Below are 27,998 nucleotides of genomic sequence, written 5' to 3'. Positions count from 1 at the left end.
TGGAATGCCCTCCACTCGGCAGGCCTTTACCGATGCTGAGCGCCAGACAAGAAGCTGGCTGTCTGCGTGGGTCATAACAAGACAGCTTCCACATGTCACATCCATGTGTGCTAGGCCTGGTTCTCAGTCCTTTGCACATATTAATTCATACTTCTATGGCATAGGTTCCAGGATTTTCTCTATTTTAGGGGTGAGGAAATGATGGCACAGAGAGGTCTGTTAGCTTGGCCCAGCTCACCCCACTTGAAAGTCGTAGGATTTGCATTTGAACCAGGCAGCCTGGCAGTCACCACCACCCACAGTGAGAGACCCCATCCTGCTGTCAGGGGCCCTGCCAGGTGAGAGAGGCTGCTGCAGTCGTGAAGGGACAGCCCGAGCCAGTCGCAGCAGGGAGGAAGCATCCCACCCACATCTCCAGTCTTAGACAGGACATCAGATGTGGTGAGGTAGCCTGGAATGTGCTGGAACAGCCAACCTCCCTCTTTGGAGCACGGGCCACTGCCAGGTTCAGTGGGCCTTGTCCTGTGGTGCTCGCAGGCCTTTGTGCCCCTCCCGTGCTGGTCTGTCCCCATGGTGGGGACGGACCCGGGGAGCCTGGCACCCAGACTCACACAGTGGTAGCTGGGGGCACGATGCACTGTCTGGGGACAATATGTTTGCCTGCCCCTTGTAGAGAGAACGGCTCTGTTTTCTCCCTCCTGTAATTGTTACCATCTGTTTCCTTCCATCGTGTTTGTTGATGTTTTCTTGTTTTAAAACTGAAATGAGTCAGATTGGAAGCTGATTTAGGAAAAAGTGTCTGGGAGAGAAGCTCAAAGTGGCCATGGGGGACTCCGTGTTTCAGAGCTGTGGGAGAAAAAAAAGATTCTGTGGGGCAAGCAGGGGATGTCTGCCAGCGTCTCCTGCCCCGTGGGGGCTGGAGTTCCCCCCAAGCCTGAGCAGGCTGGGGCTGTGTGGGTTTGTGCGGGAGTAGAGAAGGCACACGTGTGGGCTTGGTGCGTCAGGAGGCAAGGATGTGTGTGTGTGTGTGTGTGTGTGTGTGCACTTGTGCGTCTTTGTGAACGTGCAGGCATGTGTAAACCTGTGTGTCATCCAGGGGCGCGGTGGTAGATTGCATACCCTGTGGGAGGTTGGAGTCTTACATTCACGAGGACACAGATGCAGACGAGGAGAGCTACAGGCTGGCTGTGACCAAGGTCTAGGTTTGGAGAGTCCCTTATCTCTGCTCTCAACTTATATGTGACCTCAAGTGGATCTAGAAATTACCCCTGCCTGAGCAATGTAAGTTGTGATGTCAGGGCCTGACCCTGGTTGCAGATGAGTGAGGGCACGGGCTTATTTGGGGCGATTTATAGAAGTGAACAGCCCCCAGAGGTGATTCTCGGGAGCAGTGGTTGGCATTGAGGGTGAGCGGCAGGTGGCTGCCTGAAGCATCCCTCTCCTGGGGCATATCTGGCTGAGAAAGTGTATTGCCCTGCCCACCTCCAGCCCAACCCCAGAGCTAAGCTTGGGGTTTCTCTGTAGGACCAGAAGCCTTCCATGTCCTGCTGAGCATCACAGGGTAAGCATTGGCTTCCTGAGCTACCATTCTATCAAGAATTTGAAAGAACTATTGTTATTTAAGAAAAAGAAGGGTGCCCCGTGACTCTGCCCCTGGCAGTCTGGGTCTACAAGCCTACCAGGCTCTAAGACCTTGACCTGGAATTCAGATTAGCTGCCACCAGAGCCTGTGGTGCCCTGGCATTGGTCTTGTGGCCAAACAACGGCGTTTCCCACAGGTGTGGTGTGTAAATTCAGATTCAGCCTGCTTTCCTCTCCCTTGTCCTTTCTTGATAATCCACAGCCTGTGGGGAATTTTCTGACCCCAGTCACCCAGAGCAAAATGATGTAGAAGAAAGACTGCCTGGGGCACAGCGTCCTTCTTGCATTCTTGGGTCCCCTCATAGTAATTATAGTGCCATTTTCTGAATGTTGTGTGCCGTTTGCTTTGTCCCAGCTCCTGCATTAGGCCCTGAAATCAGTCTCTGAAGCAGGATTATCATGCAGGCTTTATAGTGAAAAAGAAGGAACTCTGAGGGGTGACCTGATTCGTGCAAGGTCATAGGGCAAGTTAGAGGTGGAGCAGGCCTTGAACCCAGAGCCCTGATCGTTCTGGAGAGGGGAGGCACTTCAGGAGACCTGTGTGCTGTCAGCCTGACAATGCAATGTGTGGCGTCCAGGCTGGTTGGGTTTCCCCTAGAAATTCTTGGATCCTGTTTCTCCCCTCGCACCTTTCATTCCAAGCTTCTCCTTCCTGGGAAGCCACCTGGCGTGTGCTCAGCCTAACTGCATGAGGCAGGGTATGCAACTCACTCCACTTACTGTGATATTTAGGAGCAAGCAAAGGAAACTTCTCGTGTCTGCATATTTAAGCGCTTTTATTAAGTGGAACAAGCTATTTCTGAACACAAGAGTGGCCAACAGCCTTAGAGGAAATTAAAATGAACCATGACAATGGAAAATTGCACAGGGGCACGGCGGATTCTCCGGAGATAAATACAACAAGCCTTTCGACAGCATTCAGGAAAGACTAGAGATCATGGAGATTATGTTGTGAGAGGAAAAAAGCAAACCATCAGAAAATTAGAGCTCAGGCTGCTGGGCAGCCCCACTGTATGCTGGTCAGGCCCATGGGTGTCCCTCTATTAAATATCCACCCCCCGGGTCTGGTGGACAAGGTGGAGCCCAGAAACGATCAGCAGACGGAGCTTCACTCTATTCAGCCAGCATTTTCCAAACCCTCCTTGTGTGCGTGCTGTGTAGTTGCAATCAACTGAACTGTATCCCACCCCAGAATTCATATATCGAATCTCTAAACCCCATCATGATGGTATTTGGAGATGGGGACTTTAGGAGATAATTAGATTAAGATGAGATCATGAGAGCGGGGCCCCCATAAAGAGATTGGTGTCTTCATAAGAGGAGAGACTAGAATTTTCTCTCTCTCTCTCTGCTGTGTGAGGACACAGCAAGAAGGCAGCCATCTGCAAACCAAGAAGAGCTCTTACCAGAGCCCAACCACACTGACACCCTGATCTTGGACTTCCAGCCTCCAAAAGCATGAGAAATAAATTCTCTTGTTACGGCAGCCAGTCTATAGTATTTTGTTATGGCAGTCTGAGCTGACTCAGTAGGGAACAGAGATGGACAGCCAGACCTTGGGCTCAGAGAACTCCCAGGCTTTGAGGGCTGTCAACTGGCACATCTAAGGGTTCAGCAGCTATTGGCTGTTACCATTATGATCCTGGTTCCTCCATTTACCTGTGTGCTCTCCTAGGCCATACATTATTCATCACTGTGCGTCCCACACTGGATAGTTTCTCAGTAAGTGTGAGGTGAATGAATGAATGAATGAATGAATGCATGCATGATACAGCAGAAGCCAAGGAGCCCCGGCACAGAATGGGCGAAGCTATGCCAGTCAGCCATGCGTGGCAGGGAAGACGCCTCGCTCAGCGGTGAGGGCAGCCTTGGACCAGGCAGTCTGGACCCCTGCTGAGGAAGGGGCATCGGTGGAGGGGGCTTGTCTGGCACCCCTCTCCCTGACCCAGGGGTCCACAGCAAGCAGCCACAGGTGGCAAGCCCTGTGAGCCATCTCTCAGATGTCTCCGTGGTGAGCCAGGTCCAAGCACTCCAGGATACGGATACGGCACAGCCATCACGCCATCCTCTTATAGAGCCCGGCCAGGGCCCTCCACTGCTCTGGTCACCCAGGACTCGGCTCCTCCGCCACCGTCACTCATGAGGAGGAGGAACCATCTGCCCCAAGGGGGCTGCTTCCCTGTGACTCCCATCGCCGCCTACCACCACTTCCCTCTTGCACCTGGGCCTCCAGTGAGCCGGCATAGAGTCTGCCCTACCCAGCAAGCTTTCTGAAGACATGGACTGGTGCTGAATGACGCCATCTCCTTTAAAAAACAAAATCACTCAAACCACCTCAATTCTGAACTAAGGGAGCTGAGCTGGCCTGTGGCCAGAGGGCACTCCTGTCCCTCAGGACTCCGCCAGGCTGCGAGTTGTTCTCATGACAGAGAGCCTGAGCGAGCAGAAAGCAGGGGGGGGGGGCAGGGAGCAGGGAAGATGTCCACTGGGTCCCTCGTGGCGTGCTTCTGGAATATTCCACCGCAGAGCTGGTCGGTCCCGTACTGCGTGGGAATCGGGCTGCGGTCCTGAGACGCACACGCTCGGGTGCTGACCTGCTTCAGGGAAGTCTTGAAGTCCCCGCAGTAAACCTGTGTCAGCTCCTTCATCCGTGCCCCCCCCACCCCCGTCTGAGGAGCTGCCTCACAGGGACATTTGTGCTGCCTTGTTTGCCTCATTGTCCTGCCTGACCTTGGGGTGACCCTGCCACAGTCCCCTCGCCTGTGAAGGCTCTAATGAGGTCGCTAAAGACGTCTGTGTCGGGACCGCCTTGCCGGCTCGCAGGTCACTTCCCGCTCAGAGAGGCGGCGGCGGCGCGAGTCCCACGGCCGAGCTTCAGAGCTCCGAGGCCCCTCTCCCTGCCAAGCCTTTGTCTGTGTGAAAAAGTAAGGAACCTTCTGCCGAGGCCGCGAGGGTAGAGCACGGGAGTTTTAAAAGGAGCGTTAGGTGTTTGTTGAGGAAAGTTCCCCTGGGGGAGCTGCAGACCGCCTCCCAGGTCTCATTCTGGGCTTCTTGCTGGCTCCGGGGGTGAGGCCTGCACCCCAGGAGGCCGGGCTTCACCCGAGAATGCCCTCTAGGGAGAGCCCGGCAGGGTCTCGAGGGGCAGAGTGGCCAGGCCGGTCCCCGGCCAAGATGGACAAATGACCCCACTGCTCCCTGGGGTGGTTGGGAACCAGTTCTGGAACGCCCCGGAGCCTGGTTCACAATTAATCTTGGGGGCTCAGAGTCCAGGTCTCTGAGGGCCAGGCTGGAACAGCACATAGTTCAGTCAGGGACACACGTGTGTCCCCACAGCAGCTCCTAGCTCAGCGGTCCTGCACGGAGCACTTCTCACCAGATTCACTGAGGATTTCATCTTTTTTTTTTTTTTTTTAATATTTTATTCATTTAGTCATGAGAGTCAGAGAGGCGGGGACAGAGACACAGGCAGAGGGAGAAGCAGGCTCCATGCAGGGAGCCCGACGCGGGACTCGAACCCGGGTCTCCAGGATCACACGCTGGGCTGAAGGCGGCGCTGAGCCGCTGAGCCACCCGGGCTGCCCTCACTGAGGACTTCAAATCTGAGAATGACAGAGGCCCCCAAATGGCTACTGTGTGATGTGTGTCTGTGAGTCTGGAGCTGCTCCTGGGGAGGATGGGCGTGTCACAGGCTCTGAGGCTGGGAGGTCGCGGGGTGGTCCCGGGAGTGTCGCTGCCTGCAGGGCCCGTGTTGGGAACCGTCCCATCAAAGGCCAGAGAGAGGCTGCCCGTACGTGCCTCCCTTCCCGCCCACTTCGCCGCTGAGAATGAAGACAGGTCGCCTTGCTCCAGAGGGAGCTGCGTTGTCACCAGTGCCAAGGTGAGCGGGAACACGCAGGGCAGCTGGGCCTCGGAGCGGGCCGAGCAGGCTACAAGGAGCCACGGCCGTCAGGGGGACGATGAAAGGCCCAGCCCGGCTCTGCGCGCAGGTGCCCCGCGTGCTCCCCCTCGGCCCCGTCTGTCCGTCTGGGCCACTGGCTCCCGCCACATCACAGGCGTCCGCTGAGGGCCAGGCCTGCCCTGCACCTTTCAGCAGAATGAAAGGGAGACCGATATCACAGGGAACTGAAGCACAGAAAAGAGCCTCTTTCTTTTCAAAGACTTTCATTTGTGATGGGCTTTTTTTTTTTTCTAGGTGATCTTATTTCAAAGCCCCTTTGAAAATTTTGTGGGTTTTGTAATGGATGAAAAGTAACTTGGAAATGGGACTAAGAAGTTTTCAGTTGAAAGTTGTTAGAGGAAAGTTGAAAGCTTTGAGTTGTACGGTTCTACCAGATTTATCAGGTCTTTTGTCCACGGGGCCCATCCGTGGGGGCGGGGGCAGGCCCGAGGAAGGGGCCGGGGGCCTAGACAGGGCACGCACCAGAACAGGCCCCAGCCACGGCTGTTTCACGTCCGCGAGGGGAGCCATCTGAGCTGCACTTTTAGCAGAAATGTCTCCAAGGTATAGACTTTGATGTGGGGAAAAGAAAAAGCAAAGGTACTTCCAGAATACTATAGGAAGCCGGGTTCTATCAAAAACAATGGCTACCTCGCAGACGTTTCCTATCAGAAAAATCATTATGAAAGACGTTAAGGCCCAGACAGACCTGAGAGAGGGAGAGGAGGGCGTGGCCTGGCATGAGCCCTGGCGCAGGTCTATGCTGACGTGAGGAAGAGCCAGTGATCAGCCCAGAAGAGTTCTTAGGTAGAAAACCAGGAAAAGCATGTTCCAGAAAATGGAAGGGAAGAGAGGAAGGAGGAAATCTGAGGAAGAGGATGGCTACAGTGGAGCACAAAGGTGGGCAGAGTTACAGAGGGGAGCCGGGGCATCCAGAACACCATGCAGGGCGTGGCCATGAAAGAAAAAGGCAGATGGGTTCTAGAATAGCAGGTAGCATGGTCAGGCAACGCTTTTTCAAGTTTTTGCTCCCTGTGTTGGAAAGCCAAGGGAAAGGGGCTGAGGATGAGAGGGTGGGAGGGCGAGAGGGGGAGAGAAGTGGAGACAGAAGGGACTCGAAGGTGAGCCCTGCAGCACATGTTGGCTTTGGAGGTGGGGGGTGTCTGTACCGCCCTGCTCTGAAGCTGAAGAATTGGCCCCACTGGAGAGTGTCACGACCACACTAGCAGGGTTTGAGGGAACACGTCTGTGGTGGCTTAGGGTCTAGAGGGTCTGTGGAAGTGGGAGACATGAGGGAAGCTCAGCATGCTGTCAGGGTCAGAGCAGGAGGTTCAACTGGGCTGGACACAGTGGGGGACCGGGAGGCCATGGCTCCGCTCTGGTACTCAGAGCACCAGGGGAGAGGTCTAAGTGTCACTCCACCAGGGTTGAGTGTGGATGCAGCCTTGACACGGCTGAGCCAGTTTATGCGGCTGTCAGCCACAGCAGGGGTAGGCTGGAGGGAGGTGGCCTGGGAATGTTCCAGCCAACCCAGATCTCTTCGGAGGGTCTAAGGATAGAATAGACGTGGGTTAGAGCCCCACATGTGGCCCACTGTAGCCATTATCAAACTTCTCCAGGCCCTATTACTCTCATCTATACAATACAGGTGAGATCACCTCCAGAATTCTTCATGGAGGGAAATCACATCATTCATGCCTGTGCTTGCCATGTAGGAGGCGCCCAATAAATGTGAGCCGTTGGGATGGCAGCAGTCCCGGCAGCCCCATCTCATCTGTTCCTGGCATGTGCTTATGGCTGGGCCTGCTGGATCTTTGTGGTGACCCGTGAGAGAAAAGGCAAGGAAGTGGTCAGCGGTTGCAGGTGACTCTCAGGGCAGGACACAAAGCCTAGGATCACAAGGCCAGGTTAGGGGCTGACTGACCACTGGCCTCCCATTCTGTCTCCCACCCTTGTACATGGCTGTCCTCGGCGAGCTGTGCCTTGGGGTCACTCCCTCCTTCCTGGGCTCTCTTACACTGCTCCCATCACATCCTCTTCCCCCACCCAGGTTCCCGGCAGGAACACCTGCCCCCTAGAGACATCATCATATTCTGTAATATGATTGGAATCTGAATATATATTTAAAATGACAAGATTGAAATTAAAATTTAAATAAAGAATTACTTTTCTGTAAGTTGCTCCGAAAGCAGTAATTTAGCAGCAAATTGATAGAGAAAGGTAAGCACTGGTCCTTTAAACCATCATGCAGTTTCCGGCATTCGAGCCAGAAGTGTCTCAATTTAACACATCATTGGTTAGTATTATTAGAAATTTCAGCGGTCTCCGGAGCACATTATGGCGGTGCTCTGAAGGGGAGGCCGAGGGCGCCAGCCTGGGTCCAGGGGGCCAGAGAGGGCAGCCCCATTAATGAGAGCAGGAGGGGCTCCAGAGAGCCTCCCCTAGCCCCAAGTGGGGATTTAACTGTGATTATTCTCTTGTTTGTAGTTCAGTGGCAATCATGAAACAAGAACTGAGAGACCCATAAATGTCATTTGCTCTTCCCAGAGGACACAAATTTATAGCTTTAGCATCTGACAAAACGTCCTTCTGACCCCTTGAAACCTAGGCTGAGACCAGGGCTCCATGAACACGGAGTCACCACGTAGCTGGCTCCTGTGAGCCACATGAGCAACACCCAAAAACATGTCCCGTTCAGGACCTGCCTGGCAGCTTCAGCTCCTGGCTTCCCCACATTCAGGCACACAGGCCTGCAAACTTGAACGTCAAGACTGTGAGGTCCGTGGACTACCTATATTACCTGGTAGGCTTGTTAAACCACCACATTTAGGAGTTCTCTGTCCCAGACCTACTGAATCAGAAGCTCTGGCGTGGAAACCTACATTCCCAACACACACGTACACCCACCCCCAGATATTTATGTGAACTCACACTGGAGAACCCCTAGATTAGAGGTGGTCAATGCTCTACCTGCATGACCTTGGAATCAGTGCTCTCATTGACAACTTGCGAGTCCTAGAAAGCCAACAGTCTAGTATAGCATAAGCTGTAATCTAAAAATCCCAGACACCAAAATAGCTCCTCCCCAAACCTGGATTTCCAATATTAGAATACCATTCTTTAGGTAAAAAATTGCCTTCCTAGGGCCTCGGCTTTGTGGTGCAAGAGCCCCAGGGAGATTCGTACAATCAGGCCCAATATACCAGTCTGAATAAGTTTAAATTGGCTTCCATCAGCCCCCACAGGTTAGGACTAGACACCATGAAGAGCCTCAGTGCCTTGCAGAGGGAGGGAGGCTGGAAAGGAGGTGAAACATCCGCCTCTTCCCAGGAGTGGCCTGCCTGCTGTGTGCAGTCCTGGAGCTAGCAGCCTCTGCAGTGTGATTCCCCAGCAGGACCCAGGGCCTGGTGATCAGAGGTGCTTGAGCATAGTCGCTTCTGCTGGGAGCTGTGTGGGAACCTACTCTTGCTGTTCTCAGAGTTGCCCAGAGTAAGAAGGGAAAGGAAACGACAGCTTTCATAGTCGATGCTATGCCTGGGACACCCAGGGCCTCCACCATCTGTGTGCTCCCAAATCTGTGGGTCTCTGCCACCACCCTCTGCAGACTGTGACTTTGGGGCTCTGCTGGCTTTCTCATGTTGCCCAACCGCCAGACCAAAACCTCACCCAAGTATGTCTGAGCCACAGGGCACATGTACCTGGAATCTAGCTGCAAGGGAAGCTGGCAGAGAAAGTTTTCTGGCTTCCACCTCAAGATGGGGGATATTGCCAGGGTGCCAGGCAGTCAGAGAAGATGCCAAAAGTCCACCGTGGGGCTCAGGCTGGATCAGCAGTGGTCTTTCATCAGAAGGCACCCTCAAGACCCAGAGCCAAAGATTGTAAGGGTGCCACGCCACTGCTTGTCTTTTCCAAATTAGGTGGAAATTATGGGGAGTCATGAGACAAAACTGAGGCTGCAGGTCAAGCTCAGAGTACAATCAGCCCCAGATTATCCACCATGTTGCCCTCCCCGCGGCTTGTCAGTTTCCACCCAAGATCCCTTCACACCCCCATCCAGTGGTGCCTGGGGCGGGGGGGATATACCAGCTTCAGCTAAAGCATTTATGTACAGTTCCCACTATAGTTGTGCTGCTGGCATCCTCTCTGGAACACAAAGGATACAAATAAAACTGTTGCATTTATATGTCAAGAGCAACACCCACATGACTCTTTGGTCTTTTGCTATTTTGCAATATACACAGTAGACTGTGTATCTTTTTTTTTTTTTTTAGTGGCTTTAAACAATATTTCAAAGTATCTCACAAATTTGTGCACAGAAACTCTAAGACTCTAAGAGGTCTGGGCTGGACCATCTGTTGCTTCCATGGTGCAGAATAGAGTCACTTGGTGGTATTCATCTGATTGGGAGATTTGAGGGACTCAGGAAGAGACTGTGAGAACTCTTAGAAGGCTTGGCCCCAAGCTGGCATAGTGTCATAGCATCAAGGGTCTGTTTCCTGCAGTAGCTCTCTTGGCCCCTGTCATCCTCATGAGTCCCTGGCACAGGCATATCCTGTCCTGCTGGTGTAGATTCATCGAGGGCAGCAGCCAAGCTTGACTATCACTATGACCCAATGTCCAGTGGTGCTTCTGGCCCACAGTGAGCAGGGAAGTATTGTGTGACCGATTAAAAGGAGGTGAGGGCTGGGGGACTCCAGGGTCCCTTGAGGGGAGGGGGGGAGGAGGCTCCCTGCTGTGAGGGAGGGGTCCAGCTGTGCCCAGTGACACCCAGTGGAAGGCAGTCCCTGCCAGCTCTGTCAGCACCACGCAGTGACAAGAATGTCAAGGCTCACAGGTTCTGGTCTGTGGGGGCAGGTTTATTAGCATTAGCAGGAGACCGACATGGGCGCTGGCATTGTCACCCTTCCCAGAGGAGGCCACTTGAACCGCAAAAGTGGACTCTGGAGCCTGACTCTGTCAAACGTATGTAGGCTGGAAACATAGTAGTCATTGGTGGCAACTTCAGCCCAGATCCATCTCCCTTAGTGAATCTTGCCTAGCTTTTGCGGCCTGACCCCAACCCCATTCCTCTGGATGCTCTCCCTGACTTCCAGGCTCTATTGATTCACCATCTTCTGATCTCCCTGGGCAAACAGTGGAGGAGGCTGAGCTCTGGTTTCTCCAGGCGATCTCCCAGCCCCACGGAGGCAAGCATCAACCTCAGCATCCCACGTCTTCCCTCCCACTCAGCCACATAGGAGGGGGCCAGTGGAGCCAGGCACTAGGCCTCCGAGCAGCCTCTGGCAGCATTCAGGGCAATAACATTTGCCCAACATACAGGGTCCCCACGGTCTGAAACCTAATCTCCCCCAATGAGGGGAGCTCATTGCCTCCCATTTTCCAAGTACACCAAGCTATTTCACATCCCTGTTCCATTACAGGGTCCGCTCTTCTGAAGTGCCCCCCATGCATCCCTATGTCCATTGCACCAACAGTGATGAATGCTCCTACTGTTGGCCAACACTGCAGCTCAGAGATGTTGCCGATTCATTCATTCCCTGGGCACCTACAACAGGCCGGGCACTGCCCCGGCTCCCTGTCCTCATGGAGCTGGCCCACCAGTACAGGGGTCCATACAGGCCCTGCAAGGCAGTGTGTGGAGACTGTGGTCGTCGCGTGCAGTGTGTGGGTCCAAGAACAAGTGGGCATGTGAGGGTCCCAGGCAAGCTCCGTCCCACCATCTTTCAAACCTTCCTGACCACCTGGGATCCTGCTCACCTACATGGCACCTTTGTGCAGAGTAGAAGAAACTAATCCCTCTGGATGGACAGCTTAGAAAAAAGTAGCCCCCCTGGGTGGTCGCAGTGTCCTGGATGAACCGCCTGGTGAGCACGAGATGCCCCGTGGAAGGAAAAGTGTCCCTGAACCCTCTCCACTCCACTGGGCATCTTTGCACTGTGCGCTACCTTTGGCCCCGCACACGTCCCCTAGACAGAGCAGCACCCCCCACCCCGTGCAGCTGGGTGGGGGTTGTGTAACTGGTTCTCCCCAAGCTGGTAGAGCACAACCCAGGGGCCCTGTGAGGCTTGTCTCAGGGTGGAGGTTCCCAGCCCCCGAACCAGCAGGCGCTTTGGCTCATTGCTGCCATCTCACAGAGAGCTGCACCCGTGAAGGATCGGGGTCTTTAGTGTTCTTCAGTCTCGGAAAGAAGCAGGATGCTGTCAGCTGCCGTAAAAATGTGACCTTTGAAAATTTACAAGAGCTCTGGGTTTAAAAGCTACTGCGTTAATGATGCATCCTATTAGCATCTCATTAAAGGGAAGCAGAGAAAAGCCTGCCCAGCCTGATGATGGGCAGAGAGGGCCACTCCACAGAACCAGGCAGGAGGAGGGCTCTCCTCACCTGCCTCTCTCTGCTCAGTGTCATCGTGTCAGGGGAGCAGAAACATGGCCAGGAACACTGGCAAAAGGCCCGATGTCTAGGTGCCAGATGATGCCGGGGGAGGGGGCCGGAGGAGGCTCCCCCGGCCTGGGCTGCTCTCTTGGTTGGCTTCTGTGGCGTTTTTGTACTGGCAACCCCCTGGAAGGGAGATGTGGAACTTAAGAGACCTGGAGAGCCTTTGGTGGGGTCACAGATCACAGACCTCTGGGAACTCTGGACCGACGGAGAAGGTATTAGCAGGAGCTTAGTTCAGAGCTGGAGACATGGACCCCCCCACACGGTGCCCCCGAAACCTCCAGAACATGGGGACCATGTTCCTTTGGGCCTGGAGCCCTTTGTGGTGCCTCACGTCACCAGCTGCAACATCCCTCACCCACCTGGGTGCCCAGGCTCCTGGCAGAGCACACGACCGTATCCAGTTTTTTTCCAGACCGAGGGGAGAAAGGAATGTTCATTTCATTGTTTTATAAAAACAAATAGAAATTTCTGAGCTGTGATTTGCTTGCAGCGTCAGAAGTTGCTGGTGCGCGTGGAGTGAGTGGCCTGATTTATCTTTCCGAAAGGAGAAAAATGAAAGACCCTGTCTCCCTTCTCCCAGCAGAACGGCGTTCTTGTACGTAAGAACTCACTTGTGATATTCATGAAAGACACAGCCGAGCAGCAGGCCTGTTGTAGCCACACCCGTAGTGCCAGCCACCCCGCAGCCCACCCCTGGGCGCCCAGGTTCCCCTGGGAGGCTGAGGTGCCTAGTTTGCAGAGCTCAGCGCTCCCAGCGGAGCTCCCAAGCAGCTGCTTGAGGGCGGGCCTGAGTGCCAGTGCCCGGGGCAGGGCCTGGCAAGGGGCAGGGGCCTGGTGCTTGTTCCTGAACAAACCACCTCACCAACAACCACTCAAGTGAATGACCTGGCAGGAGTGTTTGGAGCCAAGGGCCTAAGCCCTTGGGAAAGTGTGCAGTTTTCCAAGTGCAGAAACTCTGCAATTTTAGAGCAAAAACAGGAACTCCTAAAGTTTTAGAGTTCAGAAGCTGATTATTCACAGTGGAGCAGGAGACCCCGACCCGCACTATATGGTGGTGGTAACTGCGCAAGGGCCAGAGTTTCCCAAGCGCCCAGAGCCCTTCCCTTCCCTGTCAAAGTACCAGGTGGAGGCACGCATGCTGATTCAGAGGGGTACAAATGGCAGGGTGGGAGGGCCCTGAAAACCAGGCCTGCCTCAGACCGGAGAGGCCTCCGGGAACCCTGGGCCGCAGAGAGGGGCTGCAGCACCCCCTACTGGCAGTGGGCTCTCCGTACTGTCCGTGAAGGAAGATGCTGGGATGAGGCTGGAGTGTCATCCTTCAGACCTCACCCCAAGACAGGGTCCCGAATGGGACATCCCACAAGCTCCTTCCCCTTCACATGCATCTGGTTATGGGAAGAGACCTCTGCACCTCCCAGCCCACGAGCACCCAGGGGAACCTGGGAATGCAGAGGTGGCTGCAGACAGGGCACTCTGGAAAGCCCTCTAGAGAACACTATAGAAGCCACGCTTTTGTTCCATAAATTCCATAGGACTATTGGTGAGTGTGGCCAAATCCCCAGCCCCCTTCTCTAACACCCCCTCCACACCACCACCACCTCCACCACCACAGCCAACCCCAAGCTCCCATCTGTCCCACAGACAGAAATGGGGCAGCGGCCTCTGAGAAGGAAGCTTGTCCCTCGAATTGTTCTTTCCTCCGGAGATTCACTCTTTCCCTTTTGTCTCCTGCTCTGTTCACAGAAGTGCAGCATCTGAAATGCAGGCCAGAGATAAAGTGCAGCCTAATGTAATTAGTTCTGTGCAGCCTACAGGTCCTAATGGGATACGGCTCCGCTCCTCCCAGTCGGCCCTAATGCAGGCGCTGTTTGTCATCTGCATTATGCATCAAAGCCCCAATAAGTGCTGTCCTCCATCCTCTCCACCTGCTCCTACCCAGCCGTTCCTGCTGCTCAGAGGGGCCCAGTGGGGATGCTGCTCCCACCAACTGGCTCACTGGGTTAGCTTCCATGAGAAGTCAGGAGAACCAAGGCCCTCACCTGAGAGAAGCCTGCCGATGTCCCTTGAGGCCCCTTTGGCCTTCTGTGGCTGTCCCTGGTGGACAGCCATCTCTGCCCCTAACCCCACTTCCTCCTTCACCCCAAACCTGGTTGGGTTCTGGCTGCATGCCTGGGAACTGCAGAAACTTCCTGAAACCACCTCTACTGAGACCCCTCCCTCCACCCCCACCACAACCCAGTTATCTGGGTCCCAGGCTCTCCACATGCTTTTGGATTTCTTCTTCTTCTTTCTTTTCTTTTTTTCTTATTATAATGGTAATGGCCATAGTAAAAAATTTGGCAAATACAGAAAAGTAGAGACAAGAGGATAGAAGTTACCCCTATTTGTCTCACCACATATTACCCCTGCTAGCATTTGGGGTTTTTTCTCTCCTGCACATACTGTTTTACATGTGAGCTTATGTTTGTGTCATTTTATGTCCTGCTTTTCTCATTTAACATTATAGTGTAAGCATTTTGCCATCTCATTTCAGTAAACATGATTTTTAATGACCATATAATATTCCATCAAGGCTATAGCTCAGAGACCAATGTTGTGCTAATGTTTGTTTTCAGCCTGGGGTTCATTTCCTCATTAATCTAAATATCTGAATTAGAGAATGAGATCCTGAAACAGAGAGAGCCTGCCTCCTTCCCAGAAGGGGGCCAGGACCCTCCCAGGAGAAGCCGAGGGTCCCAGGGATGATGTTCCCTGCTCTGAGAGGGAACATTCCGTCCTCCCATGAGTCTCAGCCCCACCCTCCCACACTGCCTCTGTGGAGTGACACATTGGGGGCCTCAGAGGCTGTATGGGGCCCGACAGTGGTGCTTTGGAGAGCCGTCTTCTCACGTGTCAAAGGGCCAGGCCCGTGGTGGCATTGAGCCTAGGCTGAGGACACAGCTGGTCTTCAGCCCATGCCCATAAATGTTGCAATTTATTAACGACCTGAGAACCCGGGGAGCTTCACTTCTCACAGCCCAGAAAGCTTTCTATCCTAATAGTTGAGGTGGAGTGAGTGGCTGCAGAGGACGGCCAGAGAGGCAGCAGGTTGGGTCTTCCTAGGGGTGAGAGGGTAGCAGAAGCCTACAAGCGCTAAGCCAAAATGCTCTGCAACTCCCTGGTGGCGCCGGCTGCAGGGCCCAGTCTTTGCCGCTGACCCCATGGCACTGCTCAGGGGATGGGCCCCCAGGCAGCCCTCCTTCCCAGGCCGTGTTCATCCTTCCTCTCTGCTTCTCCCCAGGCCCCTGGAATCTCCAAAGCGGACAATCAGACCCAGGGACTCACGACCAGCATCCGGTGGGGGCAGACGCCCATCAATCAGTCCACGCCCTGGGACACTGATGAGCCGCCCTCCAAACAGATGAGGGAGAGCGACAATCCAGGTGCGTACTTCATCGGCAGCCAGAGACCCCCACGCCAGGGCTGGGAGAGGCGTCAGAGGTCCCCTGGGTGCTCCAGCTCTTCGGCAGGTCCTGGTCCCCGGGCCTGCAGCAGCCCAGGCCTCAGGCTGCCTGGGAGTAGGGACCACATGTGTCCTGGGCAGCAGCTGCATCTCTGCCCCTTTCTCTGCTACTCAAGAAAGCTTTTGGGAGGCCGAGGAAGCAAGAATGACATCACAGCAGTGACTTCGAGTCTGCTTTGTGGTGTTGTGAATAGCCCTTCCCAAACTTTAGTATCTGGTTCCTACATTTCTCAAGCCACACCTGCCAGTGAGGTTTCACCTTGCCGACGTTCATATGAGAACCGGGATGCTCCACCCCTCCCCGCCACTGGGACTGGGTTGGCTCTGACCAAAACAAACACCTTCTCTGTCACTACTGCATGTTGGACCCAGACCTCCCCTTAGGATACGTAAAACACGTCTCCTCACTACAGCCCTACAGCTATGTGGACACCTCACTCAGCCTCCCCTCCAAGTCAGCCGCAGGATAAACACCCCAGGTCCCTCAGCCACACTCTGGAGCCTGGGGCTGCTGGTTCCTTTACCCTCCAGAGAATTACTTCTCCCTCTGCGTCCCCAGATACCCAGAACCCAACGCAAAGGACCTGCACATGCTATGCCCACCCTCCTTCGTTCAGCCCCTCTACTTTGACCATTGCAGCCTTAGATCACTTCTGATTTGTTGCTAGCCCCAGACATGCGCTGTCACCAGTGAGCCCCTAAGACTGTCGTGGTAGCAACTCTGACCCCTGTCCGTGTCCTCTCTCAACCGGCCTTAGGCAGCGGGATGTGGGGACTCACAGGCAAGTCCTCATCAGTATCTTCCTGTAGGACTCTTAAGATCTCTTCAATTCCAGCTTTTTATTGCTGACCTGTGCCTCCCGATGTAATGTCACCTGCAGATTGGGTGGTGAGCCAATCCTCCCTATCATTATCCAAACCATTGATAAAAATGGTGAGCAGGACTCGGTGCACATCCCTGGAGACCTCCTCTAGGTCCCCAGCACCCTCTGGGCCATTCGCCCTCTCATAGATCAGCTGCTTCCGTGGCCCAGCGTCTCTGTACCTTCACCAGAGTCATCAGGGAAGCCACCAGCTGTGCTCCAGAGTTCTGGTGCATTGTTCCAGGCTCCCTGGCTAATTCCAGAGAAAAATGAGCTTAGGAAGGCAAGCCTTGTCTTAAGACACCAGGCTGGCTCACAGTGATACCACCTCCTCTGCTTCAGGCTTGGGGACAATCCCCCTTGGCATCCATTCTAGAATCTTTCTGGTACTGCTTCACCAGTATTTGCCAGTCTTCACTGCCACTCCAGCAGCATCATGAAAAGCAAGGCGGCCTTTGGTGATGGAGACTGAGCCCCACACTCATTCACTCAGAGGCAACCCCAGACTGCCCTTCCCTGTCACAGTATCTTCTGGCTTCACTCACAAGCACGTTTGGGTCACCTTAATGTCACCTCACCTCAGGGGGACCTAGCCCTGCTTTGCCTGACCTGGGCACAGCTGGCCTCGAACCTTATATCAAGACTCAGGAGGTGTGCTGGGCCAACCTTGTTCAGTCAAAATTTCCTTAGGGGCCAAATGCACTTCTGCTGTTTCCCCCAGGGCCAGCCATGCAGGGGTTGCTTAGGAGAAAGCCCGGCCCCCCAGCAGGGCAGTGAAGAGCAGCCCCTGCCAGCCTTCCCCTAGTGCCCATACCTCCTGCTCTCCCTTCATGCACCATAGGGCTCTTGCACGGCTCCAGGCTCTGGTGTTCTCACCTTGCCCAGCAAACACCTACTATCTTCACAATCCACCTTTCTCCCCACCTCCTCCAGACAGCTCTTCTCCAGAAAGGAAGGAAAAACATCAACATTTATGGAGCATTTAACACATGCAAAACACTCTGCTAGCTTTTCTTTTTTTTCTTTTTCCTTCCCCAAATATATTTTCCTCATTCCGTTCTTCCCAGGAGACCTCTGAGGTAGGTATTGCTAGTTCCATTTAACAGATGGGAAGAATGAGGCTCAGAGAAGATAAGCAACTTGCCCAGGGCTGCTGGCTAATAAATGGCTGAGTCAAGATTTGAACCCAGAACTCTTTGAAGGTCTCTGCCTTTTTTTTCTCTCTGTTTTGTTGCCTCCTGAGCTCTCCCAAGCAGACTGTGCTCCCCCTCTGAGCCTCCACGGCCATCTGCTCACATACCCCCAAAGCACTTATCCTATGCTACCAACTCTGTGACCCCAGCACCCAGCCCAGGGCCTGGGGCAGTCAGTGTTTGCTGAGTGAATATGTATCCGGCAGATGACATCTCTTCTGTCTCCCTTGCAGGCACAGGGCCATGGGTGACCACGGTGGCCGCCGGGAGCCAGCCCGCCCTGATCGCACACTCCTATGGAGTGGCCCAGCCTCCCACCTTCAGCCCAGCTGTGAACGTCCAGGCCCCGGTCATTGGGGTGACCCCCTCACTGCCTCCCCACGTGGGGCCCCAGCTCCCGCTGATGCCAGGCCACTACTCGCTCCCACAGCCACCCTCTCAGCCACTAAGCAGCGTGGTGGTCAACATGCCCGCCCAGGCCCTGTATGCCAGCCCGCAGCCCCTGGCCATGTCCACACTGCCTGGCGTGGGGCAGGTGGCCCGCCCGGGACCCACTGCCGTGGGCAACGGCCACATGGCAGGGCCCCTGCTGCCTCCACCACCACCAGCCCAGCCGTCCGCCACCCTCCCCAGCGGTGCCCCTGCCACCAATGGGCCCCCTACGACTGACTCGGCCCACGGGCTGCAGATGCTACGGACCATTGGCGTGGGGAAGTATGAGTTCACCGACCCCGGGCACCCCAAAGGTAAGTTCTGCTGCCCGCATACTCCCGGGTGCCCGCACCTAGGCTTCCCCGAGTGGTCACGATGCAGCGCGGACAGGAGTATGGTTCCCGGCACCCTGTGCTCTCCAGCAGCTCCCCCACTGGCCTCGCCCAGCCCAGAGTAGACGTGGGGCCTCCCCTGCCCGAGACAGCCAGGCCCAGACAGAGGAGGCAGAGAGAAAGGTGGAGGAGGGAAGGACAGGCGAGGTGAGGACATGTGAGCAGGCAAAGAGAGGAAGGGAAGGGAGAGCCTGCACAGTCCGGGGTCCTTCTGCCTCCAGCCCAAGCCCTAGGCCATTCTCACCTCTGACCCCAAGGCCAGGCCAGGTAGGAAATGAGCAGGAATCATCTGCTCCTCTTAGGGCTCCATGGAACCTTCTCCATTTTCCACCCATGAGAACAGAACACAAATTGTGTCCTTGCCCAGATAACCACCCCCTGCTGTGCTACTGGATGAGACCAGCTCCCCAGAAATTAGGTGAGAGGGATGTCTCCCCAGGAGATACTCCCAGACCATCCTGGGCCACTTGGGATTTTTTGTTTCAAAGACCCAAGCGTGGCTCTGTGAGGCTCCAGGAAGGAGCACCTCTACCCTCGGCCTTCAGTTAACCCATTTCCCCCAGCCCCAGGGCAGTGTTCAGGCAGATCCTTGAGAACAGAGCCTGCAAGCTGAGCCTCCCAGCCTTAGGGTTTAGGACTAAGTGCATCAGCAAACAGGCCTCACTCCCAACATCTGTCTGAGGGGTCTATCCAGCTGGAATGCAGAAGGGGGCAGAGGATTGGGGGCCACAGATATTAGACTGGTGGGTGGGGTTCATCTGCCCCAGACTGACTTGCTATGCCTTAGAGCTCCAGACAGCCAGTGGAGGAGGGAGGCAGACGTGCCTGGACCCAGGTGCAGGCAGGAGGGCACCTGGTGGGCAGTCTGCCTGCTGGGGTACCCTGGCCTCCTCTGGAAGGAGAGAGTAGATGGTCCTAGAGGTGTGGACCTCTGGGTACCTCTGGGTACCGCTTCCCGGCCTTCGCGTTCGCAGTCCCCGGGAGGTGGCTTCTCCAGGGGCCCTGCCTCTCCACACAGCAACGACTCCCACTAGCCATTCTTTCCTGCCTGCTCTCGTGCATCTCTATCTTTATCCTTTCGAGCAATTTTCAGACCTCGTCAAGCATCCCAACAACAAAGCCGTGTCTAGATCTCCACTGGGTTTCATTCCCTATCTGATTGCGCCCCAACTGCCTTTGTTTTGGAAATTAGCACTAGTTTTAAATGACAAAATTATAGAAAATTACATCTAAATTCTGGTAAACTCTTGCTTTGTTTAAGATCTTTTTTAAAAAAAAAATTGACTAAATTGATTTTTTTGTTTGAATTGTTTTGGTTAAGCTCTCTTTCCCTTAAAAAGAAAAAAAAAAAAGCTTCCTCCCAGTTTATACGCTGCCAGCTGTGACACAGTGGGAGCTGGATGTCCTGGCTGCTCCCCAGGCTGTGCCAAAGCCTGGGGCATTGGGAGGGCTTCCCTCCCCCCCGCATGGGCGTATCTCCCCCCACCCCCAGAGGCCTCCTGGGGCTGCTGACAAAGGGTCTTGCGGAGTCTCAGACAGGTACCTAGGAAAAGGGCTTATTCTGGGCAGAGAGGTAACTGGCCCAGTTGGGCCTGGAGTCCCTGGTTTGGGGCTTAGCACAGAACCGGGGGCTGCCTCCCCAAAGGCACAGGTGTATCCCATCGTCAGGCAACTGAGCCCATAAGCTCGGGGAGCTACAGGTGGTAGAGACACACCGGACCAGCGGACCATTGCAGAGCCGCACCTGTGACATCTTTCTGGGGCCAGAGGGTGTGACCCATCCTCCGTGGTGAGCCCAAGCCCACAGACAGGAGGGAAGGAGAGGCCCCCCATGGAATTTTTTCTGTCTGCCCCTAAAGGGCAGATCCAGTGCGAGGTGAGGGCCGCGCCTGGGGTAAGCCCAGAAAGTGTCCACAGCCCTGCCTTCTGGTAAACCAGTGCGAGCCCTCCAGCTCCAGCCAGTGACAACCGGTGGCCCGTCGTCACATTGATTTCCACAGTTGGCCAGGGAGCTAGCTGTTCCCCCAGAGACTACATTTAACTCACTTCTCTATTTACCGCCTTCATCAGTTGATTTATCCCCTTATATTTGTGGTGAAGACAGTGAAGCATGAACATACAAATGCCTCCAAACTCAAGCCTGGGTGGGTTTTTGGGGTTTTTTTTTAAAGTAATTTCTCCTTTCATTTCTAATCTTAAAAGCCTTTATTGCTAAAGCTATAATTTGTCTGTCAGATCTAATGTCAAACAACTGCATATTTTTTTAAAATAAGAAACCCAGATTTTGAAACCAAATCTTTGAAATTTACCATGTGAGAATCATATTCCTGACAAGACTATGTGGGTTTGGATTTGGGTCACTTTTAATTTTGCCCCTAGGGATTTTACATCTCCAAAACCCAATTGATTTCGCACTCCTAAATGACAGACGGCTGACTCCAAGTGGGAACCAGGAGGCACCGTGTGATGGCATCAACACCAGTCAGAATTCCACTTAAGGAAAAAAAAGGAACTTTCCTTTTCTCCTGTTTGAAAGCTTGCCCGGCATTATAATAAGATTCACCATAGAGCTCCTTAAGATCTAGCTCATTAAAGTCCCGCGATTTTTCCTCTATTGTTTGACATGACAACCTGGCCTCTCACGGGGTTGAGTAATTATGGAGAGATCCCCTCCATGAAGAACAGGTCTTGCCAGCCAGAGGGATGGGCCACTGGTATTTTTAGACTTCATTAGTGCCCTGATTTAAAATTTCACATTTTGTTTCTTGTAATTATCTTCCAATCGACTGAGCTGAAATTTCTGTTGGGGCTATGTTAGTCTGCTTTCCCAAAAAGGGCGTTGGGACTTTAATTTAAAACTTAACCAATTGAAAAATAAAGGTGGTGCAGAAATGCTTTTTGATTTGCAATAGGTCAAGCGATTGTCTCTCTTCTGTGACTAGAGAAGCCAGCTTGCATGCAGTTCACTTTAATGAGTGTTATTTAAATGCATTGAGCACATATAGATTTTCTTAAGAAACTTATAAGATAAATCTTTCTTTCTCTAAGAACAATTTGGGGGTAGGGTTTCATTCTTTAAAAAAAAAAAGATTATGTATTGAAAGCTAATTAAAATAGATTTTGTGTGTGCAAAGTGATAAGGGAAGAAAAAAGAATTAGTTCCATTTGAATCCTGTTATCATCTACCTGAGGCCTTTGTCTTGTTGGACTGGAAACTGTGAAGCAATCCATGGGCAGAGGTGGTGGCCAACGTCAGGCCTTGTGAGATGAAGGAGAGAAGTCTAGTGTCACTGCCCCGGTACCTCAGGAGCCCAGCTGTGTCAGGGTAGAGGTGCAAGCTCTTGGTGTCATTTTTCTATCCTCTACCTTTTTCCACAAATGATTCTTGGCGGCTAAGAGGGTCCAGAGTCCTTTTAAAGCCCCAGACTAATAGTGAGCTGCAGAAAGGTTGTATTTTTACCTGCATGTCCAGGGAGAGAGAAGTAAGGTTGCACATGCTCCCTCTTGCTTCTGAGCCAAAAAGCCAAATCCAAGTTGACCAGAAATGATGAGCCTTGCCTTTTCTAGCTTTAGATTTTGTAGGCACAGGGAAGGGGGCTATGAGGATTCCCACGCCCAGGTAGCTGTGTTGTAGGGTGTGCTCAGCCCCTTCTCTGTAGCCTCATCCTTCTCATCTTTGCCCCAGAACCCACCCCCACCCCACCCCCCGGGGAGCTCTGTGCGTCTCTATGTCATCTTCTGCTTGGACAACAGCCACCTTTTCTCCGTGAGTGGCAAAGACAGGATCTGGTAAAGATTCTTTGAGGCATAGTGAATAGCTGTGTGGTGTGGACAAGTCTCCTCACTTCTCTAAGCCTCCTTTTCTCCATCTTTAAAATGGGATGACCAGGCAGCCCAGGTGGCTCAGCGGTTTAGCACCGCCTTCAGCCTGGGGCGTGATCCTAGAGAGCCAGGATCAAGTCCCACGTCCAGCTTCCTGCATGAAGCCTGCTTCTCCCTCTGCCTGTCTCTCTCTCTCTCCCTCTCTCTCTCTCATGAATAAATAAAATCTTTAAAAAATATAAAAAATAAAATGGGATGACAGTAGCATCCTCACCGGGCATAGAGGAGGTTTGAATGAGATTGTGGACATGAACATACATAGTACTTTGTCCTCTGAAAACCAGTGTTCCTGTCAACACTGACCCCAGGTCTAGAGAGTTCAGCAGAGACAGAAGCTAGTGAAGGAGCGGGAAACAGAGCCCCTCCACGGTGCAGAGGCGATGGCAGCAGCCCAAGCTTGTTCTTACGGTTGGCAGCCCCTGGTCAAGCAGCTTCATGGGACCGCCATGTCCCCATCCATAAAGGGATGTGTCACCTTCCTGGCAGGAAGATTTTGGACTGCTCTCCCCAGCGTGGAGCCCAGCACAGATCCCATCCATCCCTGCCCCACCCTCTGACATGCCAGGGCACTCTGCTCAGTACATATTCTGGAAGCAGCTGGGAATTCATGATAAAGCTGTTTGCCCACGCATGGCTAGCCCAGAGGCACAAAATGTCCAAACTGAAATCAGCTTCCCACACCTGCTCTTCTTGTGCCTCTGTCTCAGAAGTGACATCGTGAAACCATCCAGGAGTCCAGAGTCAAAGCCCGTGGTTGTCCTTGACCTGCCCTTATCTCCCTTATGCCCTGAGTCTGAAAAGTCCTCTGACTGAGCCCTCTCTGCACCTCTCCTCTCTCTGTCCCCAGTACCACTCTCCTCAGGCCACCAACGCCTCTGGCCTGCATTGGTGGCCTCCAGGCTCACGGCGCATCCCCTCCCACCCGGATCCGTGGGGCACCCACGTGGTCTTTGCTGAACACAAGTCCCATACTGTCACTCCCCAGCACCTGCCTTTAGCACCCCCTGCACTTTCAGGACAGTGCCCAGCCTCTCACATGGGGCCTCAGGGTCTGCCTCCACCTTCATCTCTGCTGTTTAGCTCACAGGCTGTCCTGAAGCCACTCCAGGACCAGGGTCGTCTCCCTTCCAGCTGTGCTCGGTGCCTGGCCACACACCTGCAATACAGTCCCCCTGCTCCTGTGTCACTCTCCCCGCTAGACTGAGAGGCACTGGGGTGGCGGTAGGCAAGACTCCCTCCCATTCGCATTGCACCCCCAGTATCCCCACCAGCGCCCAGTGCTGAGAGATGCTCAAGAAGAATTAGATGAAGGAAGGCACAGAGCACTAGGTTGAGAGTCACCGCTGAGGTTCTGTGACTCCTCACCGGCCACCTCCCCTTTGTGTGCAGAGAGCAGGCTGGTGCCCAGGCACACAGCAGAGTCCCCACAGGAGAGCTCACCCTGCAGCCAGCCACTCCCCCACACATACACCTGTCCCACACTGCTGGGAACGGAAAACCATCTATTTCAGAGTCCCTCCTGTACCCAGGCACCTCCACCCAAATACTTGCCCCAGAGCACCAGGGATCTGAAACTCTGCCTCAGTTTCCTTGTCTATAAGAGAGGACATAATAGAACGTGCTTCTTAAAGTCATTGTGAGAACTGAGTGAGGTCCTTTACATAAAGCCCTTCGGATAATGCCCAGCATGTCATAATCACTACAAAAGTCTTTGCTATTACCCTCTTCACTACCACCGCCAGAGCCACCTTTCAGTGTCCATGGCCCTTTGGGGCCCCAGGATAACATGAAAAAGCCAAAGGCCTGTTTATCTTGGAGTCTTGAAAGATTGTGTCCACATGGTGTTGTCTGAAGCACCTTGTTCCCAGGGGTCCACTCTGAACAGAAGAACTTGCCTTCCCTCCTTGTAACTCTTTCCACCCCTTCACATTACCCCAACAACCAGAAGGAACCAGGCTGTTGCGGAGACCCTCCCCCTAATTGTAGGAGCTCTCTGTGGGAGGAGGGCTCCTCCTATCTACCCTCAGGGGATCCCAGCATCCTACTAGATTCAGCTTGATGCCAGGGTGCCAAACTCACTGCGTGGGGCCTCCTCCAGGGCCATATCAGTAGATGGGACAAATGGAATTCTGTTGCTCCTGCAGACGGATCAACCAAGGATGGAAGCAGAGGGAGTGGGTTAGGAGCATGTGGCCAGCAGCATGGAAGGTGGCGGGGAGCCCAGATCCACACCAGACTCCTTGCATAGAACTCCACCTCCACTGTCTGCTAACCCAGTGGACTGTGCTAGAACACTGGTGTCTGAGCCTCAGTTTCCTTAGTGGTCACATGGAAAGAATATTAGTGCTATAGTCCTAGACAAAGACATGTTTTAAGGCCTTGATATTATATGCAAAGTCTTAAAACAGTGCATGGCGCATAGTAAGCCCACAATAATGTTAGCCGTTGTTATTACTACCACCACTATAAAGAATCCTGGAGAAGAGATATTGTCTGGAGCACCTTTGACTCAGGCCCACCATTGTTTCTAGAACAAGGTTGCCCAAAATAATCTCCCAGATGCAACTGACATAACCCTCACTACAGATCTGGAACCAAATGCACAGATCCACTGTTACCCTAACTTTCCCTTTCCAACCTGCACCCCCCAACACATACACACCCTCACCCAAGAAATATGTGTCTCAGAGCCTGTGGAATGTGACACTTCATCAACACAAGGTGTTTGGTCCTGGCCTGAGCAGTACCTGCCCCAGCCACGCCTCACAAAGCCCTCCTCCCCTTCCCAGGGCTATGGTCTCCTGGGGTTTGTTAATCATTAACTGGAGGGTTGTCCATGGCTTAACTGTCATGTTAACAGATCATTTGATGATGAGTGAACCAGGCAAGTGGAAAGATGCAGCAAAGGCCACTAGACCACCTAGTGACCATATTGTTCTCAGAGCAGAGGCTTACCCCAGTACCCCAGCCTCTGTACAACCTTCTCAGGGGCCCTCTGCTCAACAGGGCACCCAGGGCCCCCTCCTCACTGAGCCGAGTACATGCAACTGGGAATAGCATATGGGATTTCAGCCTCAAATCTCTGCTGAGCATTTGTGAGATCAGAAATCACACTCTGGCTCTAACTATTGACAGGCAGAGCCAGCAGAGTCAAGACACCATGGCAATGAGAGGGGCCTTCAGATTAGAGCAGAGGGAGGGAACATTTGCTTTCCGGGGGCTTCAGGAAGTGGTGCTGACCCACAGCAGGAAGCCAGCTGTCCTGGTCTCAAGCCCACACAGATACCAGCAGGGATAACCACTAGGTTCCAGATCACCAACCCTCAAAGGCCACTGGAGGGCTTGAGTCATGTCACCTCCTTCCCTGGTGCCCATCAAGCATTTATGGACCAAGTAATGTGTGTAGTATTAGTCACCTGCTGTGTGCAAGGCCCACACTTAGCTTCTCCTACTCAGAAGATCCTGCAGAACGTGCTAGCTGCATGCCCAATAATATTCTTGGCTCCTACTGAATATGAGGCCCTGGGGGGATACCTACAATGTTCCAGACACTGTGCCAGGTGCTGGGAGAAATGGCAGTCTCCCTGAAGGAGCTTGCACCCAACTTGGGGAGTCCAAGGGGAGCTAGCAATAAAAGCCACAGGGGCTAGAGAAAAGAGATCAGTATGGGCTGGGCCTTCAAAGGCAGTCAGAATGCTGGAGAGAAACTGAGCAGAAGGGAGATGGTCCTACAGAGGCAAGATCTTAGGGAAGAATGTTTGAAATAAGAGCCAGTGACATAGAATTATGACTCTCAGTAGAGAAATCATGATTTCTGTTATACACACACACACACACACACACACACTTCTGTTTAAATGGTTTATATGACCTGTCCTAAGTTGAGACAGGTTCAGCTAGTGATTTACACCTAAGGGCCCCAGAAATCTGTTCCCTGACCTCTTGGTACACAAAGTTCAGGAAGCCTGGACTTTCCTCCAGCTTCTTGGCTTCACCTGCCAAGGTAGTGATGATGGCCAGATAAGGATCCATGATCTTGGGCAAGAGTCTATTTTATTAGCTATTTTGGTCTTGCAAGATGAGGTCATTCTGGCCAAGGTGAAGTCATTCTGGCCAACGTCAAGTCATTCTGGTAAAGGTCAAGTTGTTCTGGTTTTAGAAGGCCACTCTGGCTTGCTCTGTGTCTGGCTTGCAAGACCCCATGGTCTTCAGGGGCTTTGATCTGGGTGGAAAACCCTTGAGGGCCATTTACCCCTGACTGGGAAATTGGAACACACCCAGGGACCAGATATTCTGTGTAAACCTTTCTCTCTCCTATTGTGACAGGTTAATGGCAAGTTTCCTGTTGCCTAATCACTATGCAGGCATCTAATGGCACGCTGTCTTTGCTAGGAAGGGCATGCCCTGTCAGGCTGATCCCTAACATTTTTCAGTTTGTGAGGTTGGGAATGAGTTGTGAAAGTGGAAGAGCTGGGCAAAGCTGTGGTGTGCCTGCTGCCTGTCCCTATGTGGTGGGAAGTAATGGTACCCCAAACCATGAAACCAACTGGAGGAAACGTGGCACAACACCAGCTTTGGTTGAAATTACATCCCATTCAAGAACATGCTCACTATTCTAGAAACATGAAAGATCAAAATAGCACACGCATGGTTAGGAACCAAAAACATTGTGTAAATTGCTTAAAGGGAAAAAATGGCCAAAAGTTTGCTATCTGATGAAAATAGTTAACCATTGCCTGTTTTCATAGCATAACTCTCTTTCTTTAAAAAAAAAAAAAAAAAAAACGTATCTTAGAAGGAAGCCCAAGTGTTCATCAATGCATCACCAGGAAAATACTTTTTTACTTTCTAGCTCTCCCAGCAGCCTTTTGGATGACCTAGCACAGCACTGTGAACTGTCCGGTTTTGCCCAGTGGCCTCTCACTGCCTTTTCTTCCTCTCTTCCAAGTGACTTCGCAGTGTTGTCATTGCTCTGTGTCTCAGACCCAGGTCTGCACACATCCTGTTTTCCACCACTCGCTGTGGGACCAATGTCATGGGCTGTGTGTTAGTGTGTTGGGGCTTCCATAACATAATGTCACCCACTGGGCAGCTTCAACAACAGACATTTGTGTCTTCATAGTTCTGGAGGCTGGAAGTCCAAGATTAGGGTGCCAGCAAGGTTGGTTTCTCATGTGGCCTCTCACGTGGCCTCTCCTTTGTGCAAGCACTCCTGGTGTCTCTTTTTTGTCTTATATGCATTCAAGTCATAGTGGATTAGAGTCCCACCCTTGTGAGTTCATTTAACTTTAATAAATTCTTAGAGGCACTACCCCTAAATACAGTCATTTTGGGAGTTAAGGCTTCAACATATGAATGGGGTGGGAGGACACAATTCAGTCCATAACACTCTGCATGTCAGTCTAGTAGGCAAATGGAATTAGAGTTTGTCCTTGTCATCTTGCCATCTTCTTTCTGGACAATGTCTCCTCCCCAGTCAGACCACACTCCTAGCGCCTTCACTGACCTTGCCTACATGGTACCATTTATGACTGGACCCCCATACGTGTGTGAGTGTCTGGTCCTACTCTTCCTCCCATTCGTGCCTTGGGGAGCTGCTGGCAGTGAGCACAGTGCTTCTGTGGGATGTGCCACTCTGATCACAGCAGCATGGCCTGGAGAGGCCCAGTGAGCAGGCCCAGAGCAACCTGGCATGATGGGCCCTGTCTCTATGTGGCT

The 27,998-nt window shown here is 53.1% G+C and overlaps 1 protein-coding gene across 2 annotated transcripts in view; it reads left to right on the top strand.

The window, feature by feature from the left end:
• Positions 1 to 27,998, top strand: part of KLHL29 (kelch like family member 29) — a 305,917-nt gene that overhangs the window by 227,636 nt on the left and 50,283 nt on the right. For both annotated transcript variants that reach the window (XM_077843976.1, XM_077843978.1), the window contains 2 exons: positions 15,297 to 15,438; positions 17,808 to 18,320. In XM_077843976.1, the coding sequence (XP_077700102.1) occupies positions 15,297 to 15,438; positions 17,808 to 18,320 (655 nt within the window). The remainder of the gene's footprint in view (positions 1 to 15,296; positions 15,439 to 17,807; positions 18,321 to 27,998) is intronic.

This window comes from Canis aureus, chromosome 12, assembly GCF_053574225.1.
Source record: "Canis aureus isolate CA01 chromosome 12, VMU_Caureus_v.1.0, whole genome shotgun sequence".
NCBI lineage: Eukaryota > Metazoa > Chordata > Mammalia > Carnivora > Canidae > Canis > Canis aureus.
Note: the sequence above shows the minus strand (reverse complement) of the source record. Positions and strands in the feature narration are given on the sequence as shown.